Source organism: Salmo trutta, chromosome 2 (genome assembly GCF_901001165.1).
Source record: "Salmo trutta chromosome 2, fSalTru1.1, whole genome shotgun sequence".
Classification (NCBI taxonomy): domain Eukaryota; kingdom Metazoa; phylum Chordata; class Actinopteri; order Salmoniformes; family Salmonidae; genus Salmo; species Salmo trutta.
Window position 1 is genome coordinate 19404490 of NC_042958.1, and position 20878 is coordinate 19425367.

General features: G+C 42.9%; 1 protein-coding gene across 4 annotated transcripts in view; it reads left to right on the plus strand.

Annotated features, from left to right (window-relative positions):
• Positions 1 to 20878, plus strand: part of rttn (rotatin) — a 58773-nt gene that overhangs the window by 11172 nt on the left and 26723 nt on the right. For 3 of the 4 annotated variants that reach the window (XM_029697658.1, XM_029697666.1, XM_029697642.1), the window contains exons 7-26: positions 227 to 377; positions 904 to 1078; positions 1171 to 1364; positions 1480 to 1595; positions 2191 to 2358; positions 2441 to 2653; positions 2919 to 3031; positions 3169 to 3295; positions 3467 to 3592; positions 3862 to 3978; positions 4545 to 4684; positions 7812 to 7983; positions 13880 to 13979; positions 14390 to 14478; positions 14577 to 14694; positions 15104 to 15200; positions 15308 to 15373; positions 15517 to 15708; positions 18472 to 18714; positions 19804 to 19948. In XM_029697658.1, the coding sequence (XP_029553518.1) occupies positions 227 to 377; positions 904 to 1078; positions 1171 to 1364; positions 1480 to 1595; positions 2191 to 2358; positions 2441 to 2653; positions 2919 to 3031; positions 3169 to 3295; positions 3467 to 3592; positions 3862 to 3978; positions 4545 to 4684; positions 7812 to 7983; positions 13880 to 13979; positions 14390 to 14478; positions 14577 to 14694; positions 15104 to 15200; positions 15308 to 15373; positions 15517 to 15708; positions 18472 to 18714; positions 19804 to 19948 (2862 nt within the window). The remainder of the gene's footprint in view (positions 1 to 226; positions 378 to 903; positions 1079 to 1170; positions 1365 to 1479; positions 1596 to 2190; positions 2359 to 2440; positions 2654 to 2918; positions 3032 to 3168; positions 3296 to 3466; positions 3593 to 3861; positions 3979 to 4544; positions 4685 to 7811; positions 7984 to 13879; positions 13980 to 14389; positions 14479 to 14576; positions 14695 to 15103; positions 15201 to 15307; positions 15374 to 15516; positions 15709 to 18471; positions 18715 to 19803; positions 19949 to 20878) is intronic. The other variant, XM_029697650.1, reaches the window with a different exon arrangement.

Genomic DNA, 20878 nt, shown 5'->3' on the forward strand with positions numbered 1-20878 from the left:
AGAATAAGGCTGTAAAGCAAAACATTTTAGAAAAAAGTCAAGGGGTCTGAGTTCTTTCCGAATGCAGTGTATATTTTTGCGGACCCCCTACAATTACCTTTGCGGACACCTAGGGAGTCACCTACTCCGTCTTACTCTGTTTTGACCATGCCCACAACTTTTTTTTTTTCATGTAAGTTTGACCATATAACTGATCCTTATTCTCTGATTTTTTCCCGTGTTCCAGAACCTCCTGTCCATCCTGAGGCTGACTCCAGGTGAGAGTGAGGCGGGCTACCTGAGACTGCAGGCAGTGGCCTGTCTACAGCAGCTGTGTGTGGGGCTGAGGAGGAGACTTCGTTTCCACAGAGACCCCAGCTTCTACTCCGCAAAACAAGGTTCAATTACATCTGGATTATTACATTTTTATTTAATCAGGATGTCTAAAAGAGATAAAAATATATTTTTCAAGGCCAAGATGGCTTTATAGTTATTACGCCTATGCTGATTTACTTTCACTACTTGGCACAGATTTAGTTGTGTGATTCAGTTGACATACCAATTATCACTTGGCATCTAAAATTAATTTTTGCTCAGACATTGTGTCCTGCTGGGTCTCATGTGTCTGAGTAACTCTCAGATCAGAGTGCATCTCACTTATGAAGAACTCTCTTGTTATTTTTCATCTCTTGTTATTTTTCATATCTAACTTCATTTCGCCAGGTCCTATTTGTAGTCTAACCTATTTGTAGTCAGACCTACTCCTTTCCTACGGATCCCATGGCACTTATCTAAAGAGTAGAGGTTTTATACTCCGGTGTCTTTATTATCGTTGTTATGCAGCAAAGGTAAATTCTAGGCAACTAATGATGATAATTCTTTTCTCTTTCCCTCCTTGCCTCCATCTTGCGTTCTCCTCCGTAGACCCAGTGTCCCAGAACTCGTCACTGTCCTACTCCCAGGAGGTGCATGGGGGGGGGGCCCAGCGCTCCCTGGCCTCATCCCCAGGAGGAGAGTGCTTTCCTCGTCCCTCTGTGGTGGGGCGTAACGGCCAAAGACCCAGAGGGGACGGCCAAGATGGGGATGCTGCCTCCAACAGGTCTGTGTCTGTTGGTGTGGTTGTCGGTGTTATTTTTACAGTCAGTCCGGACATTTCTAATTGACTCATTTTTTTTACCGCTTGCCTCTCAGCAGCAGTAGCTCTCAGAGAGGTGGAGCTGCAGCTCAGGCCTTCAGGCAGACTGCCCCCTCGCCTGCAGACGCAGCCCAACTAGAGCTGCCTGATCTGGGGGTGGAGGACGTCCTCGAGCTGCAGCTCCAGCAGCTCAGCCTGGCCCAGTTTACTGTGGCCACCATGGAGCATGCCATACCACTGCTCAGGACAGGTAGGAGTGAGAGATTGTTTGCCTGTGTGTTTGAACATGGTGTGTTCTCTCTCTCCGACTATGTGAAGGTTTTTCAGCCAACATTATTAATTAACAAAAGCGTTATCTCCCCCAGACGGCGTGCGTGTGTTCCGGGGTGTGTGTGAGCTGCTGTGTGAGGCGGTGGTCCTGCTGAGAGACGGTGTGTGTGATCTGGTCTGGGACGACACCAGCCTGGTGGGGATGGAGCTGGCAAGTCACAACACCCCTCAGTATTAATATCTGAATATTTACTGATGCACTGACGCTAGCTAGCAGACATTAGCTAGCAGACATTAGCTAGCAGACTCGCAGTGAAGATAAGCAGAGCACAAATTTACTTACATATTACACATTTGCCACAGTGAGTGTATAATGAACATGATGTCATTCTGCAACATGCATGAAAAGTAACACTTTTCAGATTTTTCCTTTGCAGTGTGTGCTGGAGGTTACTGAACAGTACATAGTTAGAATCCTGTACTGTTCTTTGGGTCACAATATACACTCATACAGAGTGCCTGCTTCTCTGTAAGGAGATGTATGCTCTTGTCAAGCCAAGGCCCTCTCTTGTCCTCCTCTCCCCCAGCTGGTTTAATAGGACCCCCAAGCAGCCCAGGGTTCAAGCTGTTTTGTCATCTTTAGACTAGCTTGCTGTGTCACTGCCAGGCTTCTTCAGGGCTCCCCTAAGACTGTTTAGTCTGGCCTGGGTTTCTGCTGCCCTCTGCTGGTGTCTGTGCTATTGGCTTGTGTTTTGCAGGGAGAGGGTTCATGATTGATGATTGATTATGATTTGTGTTGTTTTCAGAGGGAGAAGCTGAAGATTACCATGGAGACACTGGGTGACATCATGACCTATCATGAGAGCTGTTCCTCAGACTGTCCTGAGAGTTCATTGGTCCAGCACAGACTGGCCTACGTAGCCACTGCCGTCTTCACCATCAGACTGCTGCAGACCATCCTGCCCCTGGAGAAGGTGTCTTTGTTATTTTTTTGTTACAGTACTTTTTGATCTGTATGACTAACCCTAACCAAACAGATATGTTTCTCCTCTCCAGGCCAGTGGTCATCTCCCGGAGAGCGCTGTGGCAGTCCTCTTGTCTCTGTGTCTGGACCGGCCCTTCAGCTTGGCCTATCCCAACATGGCGGAGGCTGCGGTGGCCTACCTGGAGCAGGTGAACCCTGAAGGCCATGACCTCTACAGGAGGACCAGCCGTGCTGCTCTCTGGATGGAGTCCACCTGCATGTTTCTTAAGGAGACGCAGCAACAGGTACTGAGATAGAGGAGGCTTGTTTAGAAAGGAGTATTAGGTGCTCAACCAACGTAATACCAGGTGCAACCAAAACTCATGAGAGGATCTGGAAGGAATAGGTGCGATTCTCCTCGAAGAGGAGGGTCTTTTGTAAAATAGTAAGATATGGGTATTTTTGTTTTTGCTGGAAGATAATGTAGATATTACAAAAAAGACTGAGCTTACATGTTTTACTGTTGCACCGGAGTACAATGTTAAGGAGTTTGTCTCTATTCCTCTACAGGGAGATAAGAACTGGCTTGAGTTACTGGAGCTGGCAGACCAGGCCATAGATGGCCTTCCATACCACCAACACCTACCTATTGTCAAGGAGTGCATCCACATCTGCTCCTACTTGTAAGATATCTATTACCACTACTACCTCGATTTATGGTAGATTGAGATGTCCCCTTTCTGTAAGATACATACTGTTCATAACTAATTTGATGAATGGATTCATTAACACATTGTCTTATTTGTGGTTGTATCATCAGGTGGAAGTTTGAGCAGGCCAGTCCGCTGCTCCAGACAGAGAGCCAGAGGGTTCTACTGAAGCTTCTGACCCATCCCCTCCTCCCTGTGAAGACTGAGACCTACACCTGCACTCTTAATGTAGTCAAGGTGAGGTCAACCCATAGAGATCTATTCAATATGAACGGTAATCTGGTAATGCTGGCACTTTAACAGATGTTTGGTAGGACAACGATATCATAACATTGCTAATGCTTTTGACCTTTCACCTCTTCATGCGAGCTCATCTGGTAAACATGTTGTTCACTTTTGACCCCTTAGGACTGTCTGGGGGTTCAGAATGTTGTCAAGCCCGTGTCGTCAGCATGTAGTGGTGTTAATTTCCTCCTTCACCCCAAAGTCCTCTACCAGATCAGTGCATTTGGACTCCAGGACCCAATTGGGAAGGTAGTGTGTGCACACACGTGTTGTTTAGTGACAAATACATCTGTTTCTCAAGGGTTTGACTAAGGTCATATAAAATGTTGACAATGTGTAGATGTTGCTCTAGACATAGCACTGAACCACTTTTTTTAAAAGGTCATTATTGCAAAACACAATTTATTCTCAATGGCTAAATGAAGGATAAATGAACAAGAAACAGTTGGGTGGCTTGTGAAAGAGATGTATTGTTATACTGCCTGCTGTGGGTTCAGGAGTTGATGTGTGATCTATAGGTAAACTCTGCTGCCAAGAATATTCTGCTCTTCCTGCTGAAGTGCCCATTAATGATGACAGCATCAACATGGGACAGGTTCAACCAGGCACTTTACCCAGTCATCCCCATATTACAGGTACTGTACACACACCACACACACTTAATGTTTGGCATACATTGGTTATTAACATTGAGAGCTCATGAAGTGAAATACAATTTTAACCTTTTTATGTAGTGCTTTGGAAGGGAAAATGCCTTAGTGGAATTGCACTTTTTCAGAAAATAACAATCAAAGTGAAACGTCTGCATCCTTGCGAGTACAGTGCACCATATGGAGCTGCTGCCAAGCAATATTTAGTTATCTGCTCATTTGCATATTCTGTGATATTGTAACATTTTTTACCAAAAAAAACAAGCTTTTTATTAAACGTTGGTGTTTGAAGCAACTGAAATCCAGACAATTGAACATGAATATGCATGGACTCTTGACAAGGTCGTCAAGTTTGATTTAATTTGCAGCCTTTCGTCTCTGAGCCTGTCACGTCAGTAGAAACCAGATGAAACATTCTCTAATCACGCTGATGCATATTTATTTACTGTTGTGCTCAGCTGGAATTCCCAGACCTTACCGTGTGTGTGTGTGTGTGTGTGTGTGTGCGTGTGTGTGTGTGTGTGTGTGCGTGTGTGCGTGTGTGCGTGTAGAGTTACGCAGGCACAGAGGATGCGCTGGGAAACTGTGTTCTTCTGATAAGTGAAGTGTCAAACGAGGTGAGAGACGGCGTGTTTCCAAGCACAGCCAAGTTGAGAGCTGCACTGCGACTACTCTTCACTAAGGAGCCGGAGTAAGTGAGTGTGTCTGTAGTAGGGGATCGTTTCTCTGTGTTTGTGTGTGGTAGGGCTGCACAATTAATCCCATTTTTAATCGAAATTGAAATTTGCATTTAGCCGTCTGTAACTCCCATTTTTTTAAGCTTTTAATTTATTTCTTGAGTTGTCAGTTCTTTTTCTGTCTCTCCTCTTTTGGCCATTTCCCAACCCCACACACACCAAGCCCTACCCCCTGTCACTCAAGCATGCAGTTCCTTGAGCTCGAGATTCTCTGCGTGCATTGACCAAATAACAGCATGCTTATTGGATTTTTCCAAACAAGAATGACGCAGCTTTCCACTTTGCATCTTAATATAAAGCTACATATTTTCTATATTTTACTATTCTTTTGTGTAACTTGCTCTCTGCAAAAGGCTAGTTAGTTGTTGTGCCCAAAAAAAGTGAGTTAGCCCCTAATGCTAATCGCTAGCTAGCTAGCTGGCTAACTAACTTCGCTGAGATGTGGCAAATCTTGCTAGCAAACATTTGCTCTAATACAGGGCGGTACCAGTGGTGGAGCACATCAGCATTGTTTGTGGTACAGCTTGGAAAACCCAAAGAATATTCTAAAATCTTTCTCTGAATGTGCCTATTTCAATCTAATTAGGGTCTCATGGAAAACACTTACCAACACTTTGGTTCCTACTTTGTCACAACCATCTCCTCCCTTACTTTTTAATTTGTTGTCTTGCCAAACAAAACTTCATTCCAAGTGCCCATTGTATTCCACCAATACATTTAGAATTATTATTCTATTTCTATGATTCCAACAGTTTACCCTATTTAAGTGTTTCCATCAATATCGCAAGTATAATTGTAATATTTGGTACAAAAAATTCACAATTATATTATTTGCCCATATCGTGCAGCCCTAGACGATTTCTGTGTGTGTGTGTGTGCACGCCAGAGTATTTGAGCGGTTGGAAATCACACTCATCGCTCATGGAGCGGTGCTTGCGCACCGAAAGACTGCAGCTCCAAATTCGCTCCATTCATTAAAATCACAGTTTAACCAAAATCCATCTGTTTTTGTTACGACATGGACTTACCATAAAGGTTTTAAGTATTGAAACCAAACCATATGATTTGAATGAAAAGTATTTGAATAAACATGAAAAGGTGAATGTTAGCACACATTTCAAATAGGCTACATTTTATATTAAACAGCATATAAACACTCTAAATAGGTCAGGAGCCAGACAGGGAGCCTAAGAAGGAACGGAAATAAATTATTCAATTATTTCTTTCAATTATTTCATGGCTATAGCCTACAAAGTAATACATTGTGAAGCATTTGCGAGTTTGACCCAATAGGCAGGTAGGGACATAAAGCACTCAGCATTTAAACAACATTTCATTGTATTAAATCATTATAGTCTATAAATTGTGCATATGGGCTGTGACTTACTTAGAATTAAATACAAATGAAAAATTACTTATTAGTGCCTTTTGAATTAATTTTGAGAAACATGAGTTTTGGCCAGTCTATGGCTTCAGGCGATGGTGCCTGGAGTGCAGGCCAGCAATGGAAAATATCTTCTTCACAGAGCCACTGGGGATATTAAACACCCTTTTGGCCCCTCTTTCCATGTTGGGCAGAGATGCAGAGTTGATTTATTTTTCTATAGGTAGGCCTAAAGGTTTTTAAGCAAAATAACCAAGTCAAAGCGGAAAGCTCCTTGAATTTGGGAATATGCCAGACCTATTGTGCCAAAATCAATTATGGCCTATAGATAATATAACAAAAATGAACGAAACGTTTAAGAGCAGATTTTTTGTTTATAAATACTTTGCTACAATGACACACTCAGTTATCTACCCACCTCGTTCTTTTCTTTTAACGTGCGTGTAGTAAGTACTCCATCATGCTTTTGGGATACGTGTCTTTTCAGATTCCACAATGATTCTTTAGTTGTGGACATTACATCACCACACTTCCTCTCTTGCTCCTCATCTTTGTAAGTCACCTTGATTTTGCACCTGTGTGTTTTATCAGTTTCTTTATGAAAATATTTAGCGAACTCCATGACAGTAGCTAAAGCGAGGGGCTATAGCAGCGCACAAGTAGACTACAAATGCATGCTGGGCCTGGCATCCCCTGAGCTCGTGAAGTGAGCGCTCCGGTCCTAGCTCCGCTCTGCTCCGCTCACATACTCTGGTGCATGTGAGGAAAAAGGCGAATTTGTCTGAGTGTGTGTCTTTACTTTTTGAAGCTGTCGACTGAATTTGACATTGACTCTCGAGGGCGTTGTAAAACCAGACAACTGTCTCAGTGTTTAGCTATTCTGCTTTCCAACACTGTGTGTTGATGTTGATGGGCATATTACTCCTGTCACTTGTTATAAGCTGATGGACTCATCAACTCTGTCTTTGGCTGGGGGCTCTTTGTCATGGTTATGGAAAACAGCTATCTTCTCCACACAGTCCCTGTCTGTCTATACTGCTGTTGTATGAATATGTATATTTACTCTCTTTTTTTATTGTGCTGTGTACTCAGTTAGCTCCTCAGTGTTGTATGGAGGATGTATTAGTTGTATATGAAAGTACTGTATCTTTGACTGATTCAGAGACACAAAACAGAGAGAGAAAAGACAGAGATTGATTATTTGAATGCTTGATCAGATTTTCCCCTCTATGCATTTAGCAGCGGCCCACTGCTGATTTTGTTCAAATGTTTGATGGCATACGAACATGGCATAAGCCATGGGAAAATGTGGAGAATAGCAGGAAACTAGCTTTAAAACTCCACATTTTCTCTTAGCCCCATGGCAAAATGTGTAGAATTGCAGGGAATTTGCTTTGAAACTGCAATTTTTCTCTCAGCCCCTGACAAAATGTGTAGAATTGCAGGAAACTTGCTTTAAAACTCCACATTTTCTCTTCACCCTATGTTAAAATATATAGAATTACAGGAAATTAGCTTTGAAACTGCAATTTTTCTCTCAGCCCCATGGCAAAATATGTAGAATTTAAGGAAATTGCTTTGCCACCGCTGCTAAAAAAAAATCCCAGGTAAAACACTGTTGATATATCGATTGATTAATAGGTTGATTGATTGATGACCTACAGTCCCATACCTCTGAGTATTTGGTGTGATTGCAGGGTCCGAGTTGCAGCAGTCCAACACCTTCTTTCCCACCTGACCAGTGTAGAGGGGGCTACTACAGTCAGACCAACCCTGGAGGGTCCTGTCCTCTCCTCTCTCCCCTCCCTCTTCTGTCTCAACAATACACTGGACATCAACCTGGACAGCAGCAACAGGTCCTTCCTCAAGGTATGGATATACGGGCAGAGACATACAGACAACGTTGGCCTTTATCCCCTTGCAAGTAAAGATGTATAGTTATGTGACAGACTATACCCTAATGCAGAGTGTACTCTATACCACTTCCAAAATCTTAACATCGCTTAGCCTCTCACATTAAACTACCGTCTTTCATGTATTTTTTTGTTGTCTTGCCAACGTAGTGGTCCGCACACTAAACGATCTGGCACAGACGGGGTCACACACAACATTATTCACTTGGTCGTGAGGTTTCTCCATACCACCACATTGTCTCACCAAAACAGTGTGATGTGATTCGGTCAGGCAGTGCCCAGATAGGGCTCTACCTGTGCAGACCGAATGCCATTTTGCCCTTCCAGTCTCCAAAGGGCCCTTTTGTGTGATGGTATAATTTCCACCAAAATTATACAAAAAAGTACGGAAGAAAGTGTCATTGTTGTTCGGAACCCACTGCCTGCAAGTCGTCGTCAAGTTCACCACCACCTACCCTGTCCATTGTTTGAGCCTGTTGATCTGCCCTGTATCTAGCCTGCGCGCTCCCGGTTGTGCCTTTTTTCCCAGTCTGCCCTGTACCTAGCCTGCGCGCTCCCGGTTGTGCCTTTTTCCCAGTCTGCCCTGTACCTAGCCTGCGCGCTCCCGGTTGTGTCTTTTTGTCAGTCTGCCCTGTACCTAGCCTGCGCGCTCCCGGTTGTGTCTTTTTGTCAGTCTGCCCTGTAGCTCCCGGTTGTGTCTTTTTGTCAGTCTGCCCTGTAGCTCCCGGTTGTGTCTTTTTCCCAGTCTGCCCTGTACCTAGCCTGCGCGCTCCCGGTTGTGTCTTTTTGTCAGTCTGCCCTGTACCTAGCCTGCGCGCTCCCGGTTGTGTCTTTTTGTCAGTCTGCCCTGTAGCTCCCGGTTGTGCCTTTTTCCCAGTCTGCCCTGTACGGATATTGCATGTGCCCAGTATGGAAACATGCATGGCTTGAGAGTTGCGGTCACTGTGTGGCTGGCTGGCTGGCTGGCTGGCTACCGTAATTTTCGGACTAAAAGCCGCAACTTTTTTCCCAGGCTTTGAACGTCGCGGCTTAAACAATGACGCGGCTAATATATGGATTTTTCCCGCTTTCAATTTTTTTTTTCAAAAAAAGTTTTGGGGCGGCATGAAGCTTTCATTAGTCCAATGATATTGCCGAACGGGTTAAGGTCAAACAACTATTTTTGTTTACTGTTTAGATGAAATTGAGCGCTCTCAAACTTCCCATCATTCTGATTACGGTAGTCATTTTGTCACCCTGATTCCTGGGGGCACTACAAAGTATTTGCATCCACTCGACATCAGTGTAAATCGTGCATTTAAGGTGGCGCTCCGTGTTCAGCGGGAGGCTTGGATGACAAGTGGGGAGAAATCCTTCACTAAAACGGGCCGCATGCGAAGAGCAACTTATGGTCAAGTCTGCCAGTGGGTCCTGACAGCGTGGAGCATTGTCTCAAAATCCACTATCATCAACGGGTTTGGAAAGGCTGGACTGCTGCGTGTTGAAGAGGGCTCAGCGGGGGATTTGCCTCCGGATGAAAGTGACGAGAGTGACAATGAAAACGATCCAATATCGGATGAAGCAATTCTGAGGCTATTCAACTCCGACACCGAAGGAGGTGGTTTCAGTGCACAGGAGAAGGAAGATGGTGACCAATGACTTTCTTGGTAGGCTACTGTTTACTGCTAATTATAATTTTTTTGTTACAAGCCGTGTTTCGTTAAAGCCTATTTCTTTTTGTTACAAGCCGTGCTTCGTTAAAGCCTATTTCTTTTTGTTACAAGCCGTGTTTCGCTAAAGCCTGTGTAAAGTTAATTTGTTTCAATGTACCAGTAGGCACCTGCGGCTTATAGACATGTGCGGCTTATTTATGTTCAAAATAATATATATTTTTTTTAATTCAGTGGGTGCGGCTTATATTCAGGTGCGCTTAATAGTCCGGAAATTACAGTAGTTTAAATATCAACAGTACTGCCACAGCAGCAAAACATTTGATTAACACTTGATGACACTTGATTTAGCCTATATCATCAGTATTTTGGTCTGGTTGGCTGATATGCACAGCAGAGAGAGGCAGAAAGACATAAAGAGGTCAATCGGAATCAAAAGAAATCTAACTAGCAGATATAAATCAGTCAATGATCAGCTGATAGCCCACCCTCTTTTCCGATGTCATTCATGTCAGCACTGCAACTACTTTTTGTCATGTAGTGCATGTGGACACCTGCTCGTCAAACATATCGTTCCAAAATCATGGGCATTAATATGGAGTTGGTCCACCCCTTTGCTGCTATAACAGCCTCCACTAGATGTTGGAACATTGCTGCGGGAACTTGCTTCCATTCAGCCACAAGAGCATTAGTGAGGTCGGGCGCTGATGTTGGGTGATTAGGCCTGGCTCGCAGTTGGCGTTCCCATTCATCTCAAAGGTGTTCGATGGGGTTCAGGTCAGGGCTCTGTGCAGGCCAGTCAAGTTCTTCCATACCGATCTCGACAAACAATTTCTGTATGGACCTCGCTTTGTGCATAGGGGTATTGTCATGCTGAAACAGGAAAGGGCCTTCCCCAAACTGTTGCCACAAAGTTGGAAGCACAGAATCGTCTAGAATGTCATTGCATGCGGTAGCATTAAGATTTCCCTTCACTGGAACTAAGTTGCCTAGGCCGAACCATGAAAAACTGCCCAGACCATTATTCCTCCTCCCACCGCTCCAGCCGACGCTTGGTATTGCGCATGGTCATCTTAGGCTTGTGTGCGGCTGCTCTGCCATGGAAACCCATTTCATGAAGCTCCCGACGAACAGTTCTTCCAGAGGCCATTTGGAACTCTGTAGTGAGTGTTGCGACTGAGGGCACACTATTTTTTACGCGCTATGCGATCCAGCACTCTCCTGTTTCGTTCTGTGAGCTTGTGTGGCCTACCACTTCGGAGCTGAGCCATTGCTGCTCCTAGACGTTTCCACTTCACAATAACAGTACCTACAGTTGACCGGGGCAACTCTAGCAGGGCAGAAATTTGACGAACTGACTTGATGGAAAGGTGGCATCCTATGCCGGTGCCGCGTTGAAAGTTACTGAGCTCTTCAGTAAGGCCATTCTACTGCCAATGTTTTTGTCTATGGAGATTGCATGGCTGTGTGCTCGATTTTTATACACCTGTCAGCAACGGGTGTGGCTGAAATCGCAGAATCGACTCATTTGAAGGGGTGTCCACATACTATTGTGTGTGTATATATAAATCAAATCATATGTTATCATACCTTACTGTGAAATGCTTACTTACAAGCCCTTAACCAACAATGCAGTTCAAGAAATAGATTTAAATGATTTGCTAAATAAAATTAAAAGTAACACAATAAAATAACAATAACGAGGATATTTACAGGGGGTACCGGTACCGAGTCAGTGTGCGGGGGTACAGGTTAGTCGAGGTAATTTGTGCATGTAGGTAGGGGTGAAGTGACTGTGCATAGACTATGCATATAGTGTAGCTAGTTTACAATTTGTGATGATGAGTGAGAGTGTTGTGTGGCGAAGATGCGCTAGGCGGGTCTCTCTCCAATAATGTCCACTGACCCCCGCCAATTCATGTGCACTCATTGTTTCTTTATATCAATTGTCTGTTAATGCTGATCAATTCCCCACTACATATCACAAGTATATTTAGTCTTGATGTTATCATTTAACTTCTATGGGCTACGTGGTACGCCACCTGCGGGACACAGCCAGTGAAAAATCAGGGCGGCAAATTCAAAAACAACAAAATGTCATAATTCAACTTTCTCAAACATACAACTATTTTACACCATTTTAAAGATAAACTTCTCATTAATCTAACCACATTGTTCGGTTTCAAAAAGGCTTTACAGCGAAAGCAAAACATTAGATTATGTTAGGAGAGTACATAGACAAAAATAATCACACAGCCAAAACCCAAAACACAGCTAAATGAAGCACTAACCTTTGACGATCTTCATCAGATGACACTCCTAGGACATTATGTTACACAATACATGTATGTTTTGTGGGATAAAGTTCATATTTATATCCAAAAACAGCACTTTACATTGGCGCATGATGCTCAGAAAATGTATTCCCACCAAAACGTCCGGAGAATGTGCACATCAATTTACAAAAATACTCATCATAAACGTTGACAAAATATATAACAATTATTTTAAGAATTATAGACTACCCCTGGATGCAACCGCTGTCAGATTTTAAAATAGCTTTATGGAGAAAGCACATTTTTCAATTTCTGAGTACATAGCTCAGCCATCACGGTGAGCTATTCAGACACCCGCCAAGTTCGGGGCAACCTAAACTCAGTATTAGAAATATTCTCTTACCTTTGCTGATCTTCGTCAGAATGCACTCCCAGGACTGCTACTTCCACAAGAAATGTTGTTTTTATTCGAAATAATCCATATTTATGTACAAATACCTTTTGTTTGTGCGTACAGATCACTTATCCAAAGGCATAACGCGCGAGCGCGGAAGGAGAGACAAAAAGTCAAAATGTTCCATTACCGTACTTAGAAGCATGTCAAATGCTGTTTAAAATCAATCTTTATGGTATTTTTAACGTAAAATTGCGATAATATTCCAACCGGACAATAGCATATTCATTCAAGAAGAAAAAGAAGGAACGGCGTGCTCGCGTGACCGCGCATATCCAATCCCTTTGTTGCCAGGCAGACCACTCAGTAACTGAGCTCCTATTATCTGCCCAGTGACAGGAAAATGCCCAAACCGCTTTCTGAAGGCTTTAGACAGCCAATGGACTCCTTAGGAAGTGCAACGTCACCCCACAGACACTGTAGCTTCGATAGAGAATCAAAAGAAGAACTACAATTCTCCGACTTTCCACTTCCTGCTTGGATTTTTCTCAGAGTTTTGCCTGCCATATGAGTTCTGTTATACTCACAGACACCATTCAAACAGTTTTAGAAACTTCAGAGTGTTTTCTAACCAAATCTACTAATAATATGCATATTCTAGTTTCTGGGCCAGAGTCGTAACCTGTTTAAATTGGGTACGTTTTTCATCCGGCCGTGAAAATACTGCCCCCTAGCCCAGACAGGTTAATCTCCTCAATTCACCAAGTAATCTAGAATGTTTGGTTATGGTCATTTCTTTTCATTCAGACAATATATTATTACAGTTACACCATTCTCATTCTCAAAGTGGAATTGTTGTTTGGAGAGCTAAAAAACTGTTCAACACATATGATAAAGAAGCTTTGGTTTATTTCGTTCTATTTACCAGTTTTGTCGATGTCTTTATTTGTGTCTGGTTTCTCTGTCAAGTGCCTACATGTACCTGGCCTGGGCTCCACATAGGTGTGGCTTCAAGGTCCCTATTTTACATGTTGCATAAATAAATAGGCCCATGCAAAAAAATATATATGTTTTTGCTACAGAGGCATTTGGTGTGTTATGAATTTCGAGAGATGAATTTTATTTTTGAGCACATTAATGTAGCTAGAACGGGCTGTGGCTCAAAGCAGGCTCTTTGGCAAGCTCTCATTGGCTATTTGCTGATCACATTCTCATAACTTGTCGTTGCAATTCTCACACTACAAGAGCGTTGCAGATTTTGTGCCGATAAAATCAAGTATGTTTGAAATGATCAGTACGTCTGGGACTACTCAAAGACGGGATCAGTAGCCCTCCGATGGCGTGTCTGACTCGCTCACATCAAACGAGCGTTGGTGACTTCCGCTCGCCCCGAGTAGGCAAGGACGTGGGGATTTTTCTTTCCGATCTCAAAAAAATGTGTCTTGGACAGCTAAATCGGGGCCAAATCATGTAGTGTACCACTGGGTTAGGTTGTTCTTACTCTTACAGTTGTTTATTTCTTTATAACCATAGGTGGAGTCAGTGGAGAAGCTGTTCAGCATCTTGACCTCTGACACTGTTGACCTGACCCTCAGGAGGTCAGCAGCAGAACAACTGGCTGTCGTCCTACAGGGTGACGTAGCGCTTCATATCCTCCACACAATCCTTTTAGGATTAGCAAGGGATATGTAGATAAAAAATATTTTTTGGGGAAAAGGGCGTAACACTAGACACAACTCTCCTAAGCTTTGTTAGCGTTGACCTAGAACATCAAAATGGTTTGGAAAGAAAATAAAGTTGAAGAAAATGTAAACATTTTGTGCGAATAGTCACACAAAGAAAAGCTTGGCATGTTTTTGCCAAGGCGTATGCTTCTACCCACCACCATATGTTTAGGATAAATAATGGAAGTAACTTGAGAAAGGAAAAATGTGCAAATTCCATGTATTCTTGGGGTCTAGCATTGTTAGGCAGACAACACTTCATTTGTATTATTGATAGGCCTATTGTTAATTTATTACTTGCAATCTATTTTCTCCACAGAAACAGCAATGCACCCAGTGTTGAAGAGTCTTGGTGTAACAGATAAAGTTATCTGCTTCATCACAGAGAGTGTGAACGACCACACGAAGGTGAAAAGACCTCGCAGATCAGCTTGCATATGAATGTGTATGTTTGTCTATGTTCGACATGTTAACGTGTGTGTGTGTTGTGTGTTTTCTTCCTCCAGAGCATGGACTGCCTGTTGGAGCCATGTGTGTGTATTCTGAGAAAGCTGGTGTATGCAGACTCCTCTCTGAGGCATCTTCTGGCTGAGAAGACCCCCCTCCTTATCACTCTGCTCAGGGGTACGTTCCCAACACAACTCATTTAGCAACCATCACAGTCCAACGCTATCACACTGCTCTGAGTGACGTTCACACACAACTCATTCACTCGGGCACAAATAATCTCATTTCGTTGCCCAGCTGAGGGATAAGTTCGCATTACAACTCAGCGAGTAATGTCTGAACAGTTTAACACTGCCCTGGGGTTAATTCACATCACAACTCATTCAATAAAGGCATTACGTTGTACAGTTTTAGAGGTATGTTCACAGGACGTTCACATTGGTAAACACATTCTGTTACACCACTCAAAAAGGCCTTCACAAGGTTAAACAATCACATAGCTAAACCCTCACTGGAATCAACTTTGAGTGTTTGTTCACCACTGCTTATCACTGAATGTTTTCTAATTGTTTGTTTATCCTGTTAGCTTCATTGCTTGTCAAGGAGAACAAAGGGGATGTTAGTGAGGTGGCTGTGTTGATGTGTCTGCTACTCTTTGATGAGATTGCCACAGTAGAAGTGTGGTAAGTGTTCTTCCCTCTCTCATCTGAATTAATTTGTTTGCTTTTGATTTTAGCACTATTTCCTACAGAGCAAAAATGTGGTAAAGCATTTTGTTTTACCTAATCAGGTCGGACAATTCCAGCTCCGACGTGGCTCTCTCACCATTCTCTCTCCCTGTGTCCGTCATACGAAGGTAATGAAGTAGCCTAACTTTATTGATTGTCACCAATATTTACCTTTTCTATTGATGTCAGTCTGTCTATTTACATATGATTGGTGTTATATCTAGTAACTACATGCTCTACCCTCCCCTCTCCCCCTCCTCTCCCTCCCCAGGTACAGCCTACCGTTCCAGGCCGCGTCCCACCATGCGGTGAGCCCCTACTGCTCCGTCCTGCCCCCCTACTCTGACCTCCTCTCCCTGACCCCCGCCAAGGAGAACCTGCAGCTGGCCTGGAACACAGCATGGCATTCTGGGATAGATAACCTCTTGGAGGAGCTCCGTGGGATCCGCAGTGATGTCGCCGAGTAAGTGATGTCATCACATGTCACACCTTATGTACCTCGGATGTCAAGTTTGTTTTTGTTGACCTTTTTGTTGACCTTCATTTTACCAAGGACATTAATTGAGATTGCTCACTAGCTACAATGATTACTAGAACGTTCTGGGGAAGAGTTGCAGACAGTTTGTTGGACTGCTAAAGAGCTGAGGCGTCTGTGATCCATCAGTCTTCATTTTTGTAATGTAACCTAATGCAGACAACAGATGAGGAAGCCTCACCGTTCCTGTTTTAACTTAACTAATCACACCAGAGGTATACAACTAAACAATGGATCAATTCAGGTGTCACTATCCTGCACAAAACTGTCACTGTCTTAATGCAGACTGGCATCAAAGTAAATTAGAAAGTAAATGATAAAGAAAACAGACAGGAAAACGCCGCACACTGCTGCTCATGCTCTCAGGTGATATTTATTTAAAACAACGTTTCGACCCTTAGGTCTTCATCAGGCATCCATATCCCAGGTGGGGGTGGAAGGTCCTATATATAGAGGCAGTACTCAGTGACATCACATCCTGAAACAGGAGGTAAAAAATATATAACATAGGTTCACAATATTTACAAAAATATATGAAAATACACAAGGAATGTGATCAAAATTTACAGTTATATAGCTGAAGTCGGAAGTTTACATACACCTTAGCCAAATACATTTAAACTCAGTTTTTCACAATTCCAGACATTTAATCCTAGTAAAAATTCCCTGTCTTGGGTCAGTTAGGATCACCACCTTATTTTATGAATGTGAAATGTCAGAATAATAGTAGAGAGACTGATTTATTTCAGCTTTTATTTCTTTCATCACATTCCCAGTGGGTCAGAAGTTACATACACTCAATTAGTATTTGGTAGCATTGCCTTTAAATTGTTTAACTTGGGTCAAACGTTTCGGCTAGCCTTCCACAAGCTTCCCATAATACATTGGGTGAATTTTGGCCCATTCCTCCTGACAGAGCTGGTGTAACTGAGTCAAGTTTGTAGGTCTCCTTGCTCGCACACGCTTTTTCAGATCTGCTCACAAATTTTCTATAGGATTGAGGTCAGGGCTTTGTGATGGCCACTCCAATACCTTGACTTTGTTGTCCTTAAGCCACTTTACCACAACTTTGGAAGTATGCTTGGGGCAATTGTCCATTTGGAAGACCCATTTGCGACCAAGCTTTAACTTCCTGATTGATGTCTTGAGATGTTGCTTCAATATATCTACATAATTTTCCTGCCTCATGATGCCATCTATTTTGTGAAGTGCACCAATCCCTCCTGCAGCAAAGCACCCCCACAACATGATGCTGCCACCCCGTGCTTCACGATTGGGATGGTGTTCTTCGGCTTGCAAACCTCCCCCTTTTTCCTCCAAACATAATGATGGTCATTATGGCCAAACAGTTCTATTTTTGTTTCATCAAAGCTGGGACCGAGAGACTGAAAAACAGCTTCTGTTCAGCTTCTTCAGACTGCTAAACAGCAATCACTAACTCAGAGAGGCTGCTGCCTACATTGAGACCCAATCACTGGACACTTTAATAAATGGATTACTAGTCACTTTATACAATGCACTCTAAATAATGCTACTTTAATAATGTTTACATATCTTACATTACTCATATCACATGTAATTACTGTATTTTATACGATCTATTGCACCTTGCCTATGCCGCTCAGCCATCGCTCATCCATATACTTACATGTGCATATTCTCATTCACCCCTTTAGATTTGTGTGTATTAGGTAGTTGTTGGGGAACTGTTAGATATTACTGTGCTGTCAGAACTAGAAGCACAAGCATTTCGCTACACTCGCATTAACATCTTCTAACCATGTGTAAGTGACAAATAAAATGTTATCTTTAATAATAAAAAAACGTTAGGACTACATTTTGTGAAGTTTAAAATGCATTCTGTCATTATGTGTAATATTATATATTTTAACATTACTATGTTTTAACACCCCAAAATACTTATTAAACTTATTAAAATATTGAATGTCGTCTTCCTCAAATGATGGGGATGATGACGCAATCTTTGCAGGAGGGAGGGAATTTGATTTAATTAATTCAGAGTAGGTGGAGTTAGCCGTGAGATAGCCCGCCCTGGCGCATGTTAGTTCTGAAGGATTCGTTGCCATAGAAATGTATCAGGCTAAAAGGTGAGCCACTTTTGTATGACCGGTTAGCCCGAGTTGAACTCAAAGTTGATCAAAGTTAACTCGCTAACTCCTCAGACCTGCTTCGTAGGCTACCCCTCTGCTTCTCAGGTTTAATCTAGGCTGCCACACAGTCTTTTAGTGATGAGTCACGCAGAACTACCCACAATCCCCTGCTGTCCCAGACACAGGAAGTGTGGTGTGACAAGACACGTCTGGAAGACGGCTCATCAAAAGTCCCTGGGAACAGAATTAGGACGGCACCGTGCTGCCTGGGTGATTGGGCTCTTATGCGACACTCCTGTCACCGTAGAAATACAACTTCTGATCCAACACAGAGTCAGAACAACTCAATTATTACACGCCACATTCTTCTCTCCCTTTCGACTCTTTCCCAGGTGGTTTCTTAACGGGAATGTGTTCACTCATTCTCATCACAGCCAAAAAGATAAGGTCAAGATAACATAACTAGACCTGAGTTTTTCCTGGTCCGGTCACATGCACAAGATGAGTACTATATTGACCCTAAAGGGGAACTTTGATTGCTTGCAGAAAAAATAACAAATACTGTCTTGTTTTCCTCTAGTTTCCACGGTGATCTGAGCCTGTCAGGGTCGCAGGTTCTGTCGCTACGGGCAACGCACCTCCCCAGCGGCCTTCAGGACTGCGTCCAGGACATCGTCATGGCAGCAGGCCATGCCTCTGTGTCCTCTGCACTCTCCAGGCTCCGCCTCCACCTGCTGATTGACAGGATGGCCATCACAGACACTCACACACACAGCTGCAGGGACACGCTCCGTACCCTCACCTGGCAGCCCGCCATAGCAAGGTACACACACACACTAGAAAACCATCTATACTGATGCAACAATTTCAAAGATTTTACTGAGTTACAGTTCATATAAGGAAATCAGTCAATTGAAATAAATTCATGACTGGGAATACAGATATGCATCTGTTGGTCACAGATACATAAAAAAAATAAGTAGGGGCGTAGATCGGAAAACCATTCAGTATCTGGTGTGACCATAATTTGCTTCATGCAGCGCGACACATCTCCTTCACATAGTTGATTATGCTGTTGATTGTGGAATGTTGTCCCACTCCTCTTCAATGGCTCTGCGAAGTTGCTGGATATTGGCGGGAACTGGAATATGCTGTCGATCCAGAGCATCCCAAACATGCTCAATGGGTGACATGTCTGGTGAGTATGCAGGCCATGGAAGAACTGGGACATTTTCAGCTTCTAGTAATTGTGTACAGATCCTTGCAACATGGGGCCATGCATTATCATGCTGAAACATGAGGTGATGGTGGTCTGTGGATGTGAGGCGGTCGAACATGCTGCCAAATTCTCTAAAACGGTTGAGAAATAAACATTAAATTCTCTAGCAACAGCTCTGGTGGTCCTTTCTGCAGTCAGCATGTCAGTTACACACACCCTTAAAACTTGAGACATCTGTGGCATTGTGTTGTGTGCACATTTTAGAGTGGCCTTTTATTGTTCTCAGCACAAGGTGCACCTGTGTAATGATCAAGCCGTTTAATCAGCTTCTTCATATGCCAAACCAGTCAGGTGGATGGATGGATAATCTTGGCAATGGAGAAATGCTCACTAACAGGGACGTAAACAAATTTGTGCACAAGATTTGAGAGAAATAAGCTTTTTGTGCTTATGGAAAATTTCTGGGATCTTTTTATTCCAGCTCATCAAACATGGGACCAACACTTGTTGCGTTTTTGTATTTTTCTTCAGTATAATTATGCAATAAATGAATCCTTTATTTTGTATTATTCAATGCTGCGCTTTCAGCAGCTTTACTGTACTCATCATTTCTACAGGTCAGTTGTATGTCCACCAAAATTCAAGATATCATCCATATTCTCCATTATTCTGTCTCCCTCTCTCTGTCTGTAGGTTTGTGCAGGTGTGTCCAGCGTGTGTGGAGGATGAAAGGTTGCTGGTGGATGTTATAGCGTTCCTGAGCGCCTACTTCAAACAGAGCCATTTAGAGTCCGAGGACAAGGACCTATGCTGGATACTGGAGCTACTCCTCAAACAGGTCAGCACTAGGACCAGGAGGTCCCCAGGTTTGCTTTCCTCATCTCCTAGCTCCTTGTCCACTTTTCTTCATTCCCTTCCTTTAGTCTCATCTCCATCTTTTACATTGATCTGAACCCAGGTTAGGTGAAAGCAGTATGATACATGTCTATTAGGAAACTACCTTCAACCTATCTTCCCAGGATTTGTCCTCTGTGATATCGCTTTAACCTCTAACCTTTCATCTAGGCCTCATCCTATGTGTCGTCATAAAGGAGATGAGGGAATAGGGACTATAATAGGAAAACTGGTCTTGTGTATCAACATTACTCAGTAAATCTGACTTCATCTCCTTTCTTGTATTAACCCATGTTGGGAACCATTAGATTGGGCACACTCCCCCTCTTCTCCCCTAAAACTGTAGGGTGAGTGGGTGCGTGCATGTCTGTGTGCCAGCGATCCAGTTAAGCTTTCCTGTCCTCCCCAAACACAGAGAGGTGTAGTTATCAAAGTAGAGCCTGTATAAATCACACACTGTCAAAGGACAGAAAGGCATTAATATCACATTACAACCCCAAAATAGAATACCAGGACCCACAACAGAAATGATTTCCACAACTGTTAAGAAACTCTCAGTTCTTTCTTAGCTACAGGAGCTACATCAGATCTAGTGTGTCACACCTTGCCTGCTTCATCATAGGTATGGGAATTTTACATTTTGACTGTTCCAGTACCCGCATGGGCTGAACTGAAAAAACATATGTGTGCATTAATTTATATGCCAACAAATCCTAATTGCTAAATTGCCTCAATAAAAACCAATTTCCATTTAAGATGAATTTATTGAAACCATAATATCAACTGTTTAAATGATATCAAATCACATTTATTTATAAAGCCCTTTTTACATCAGCAGATGTCAAAAAGTGCTTATACAGAAACCCAGGCTAAA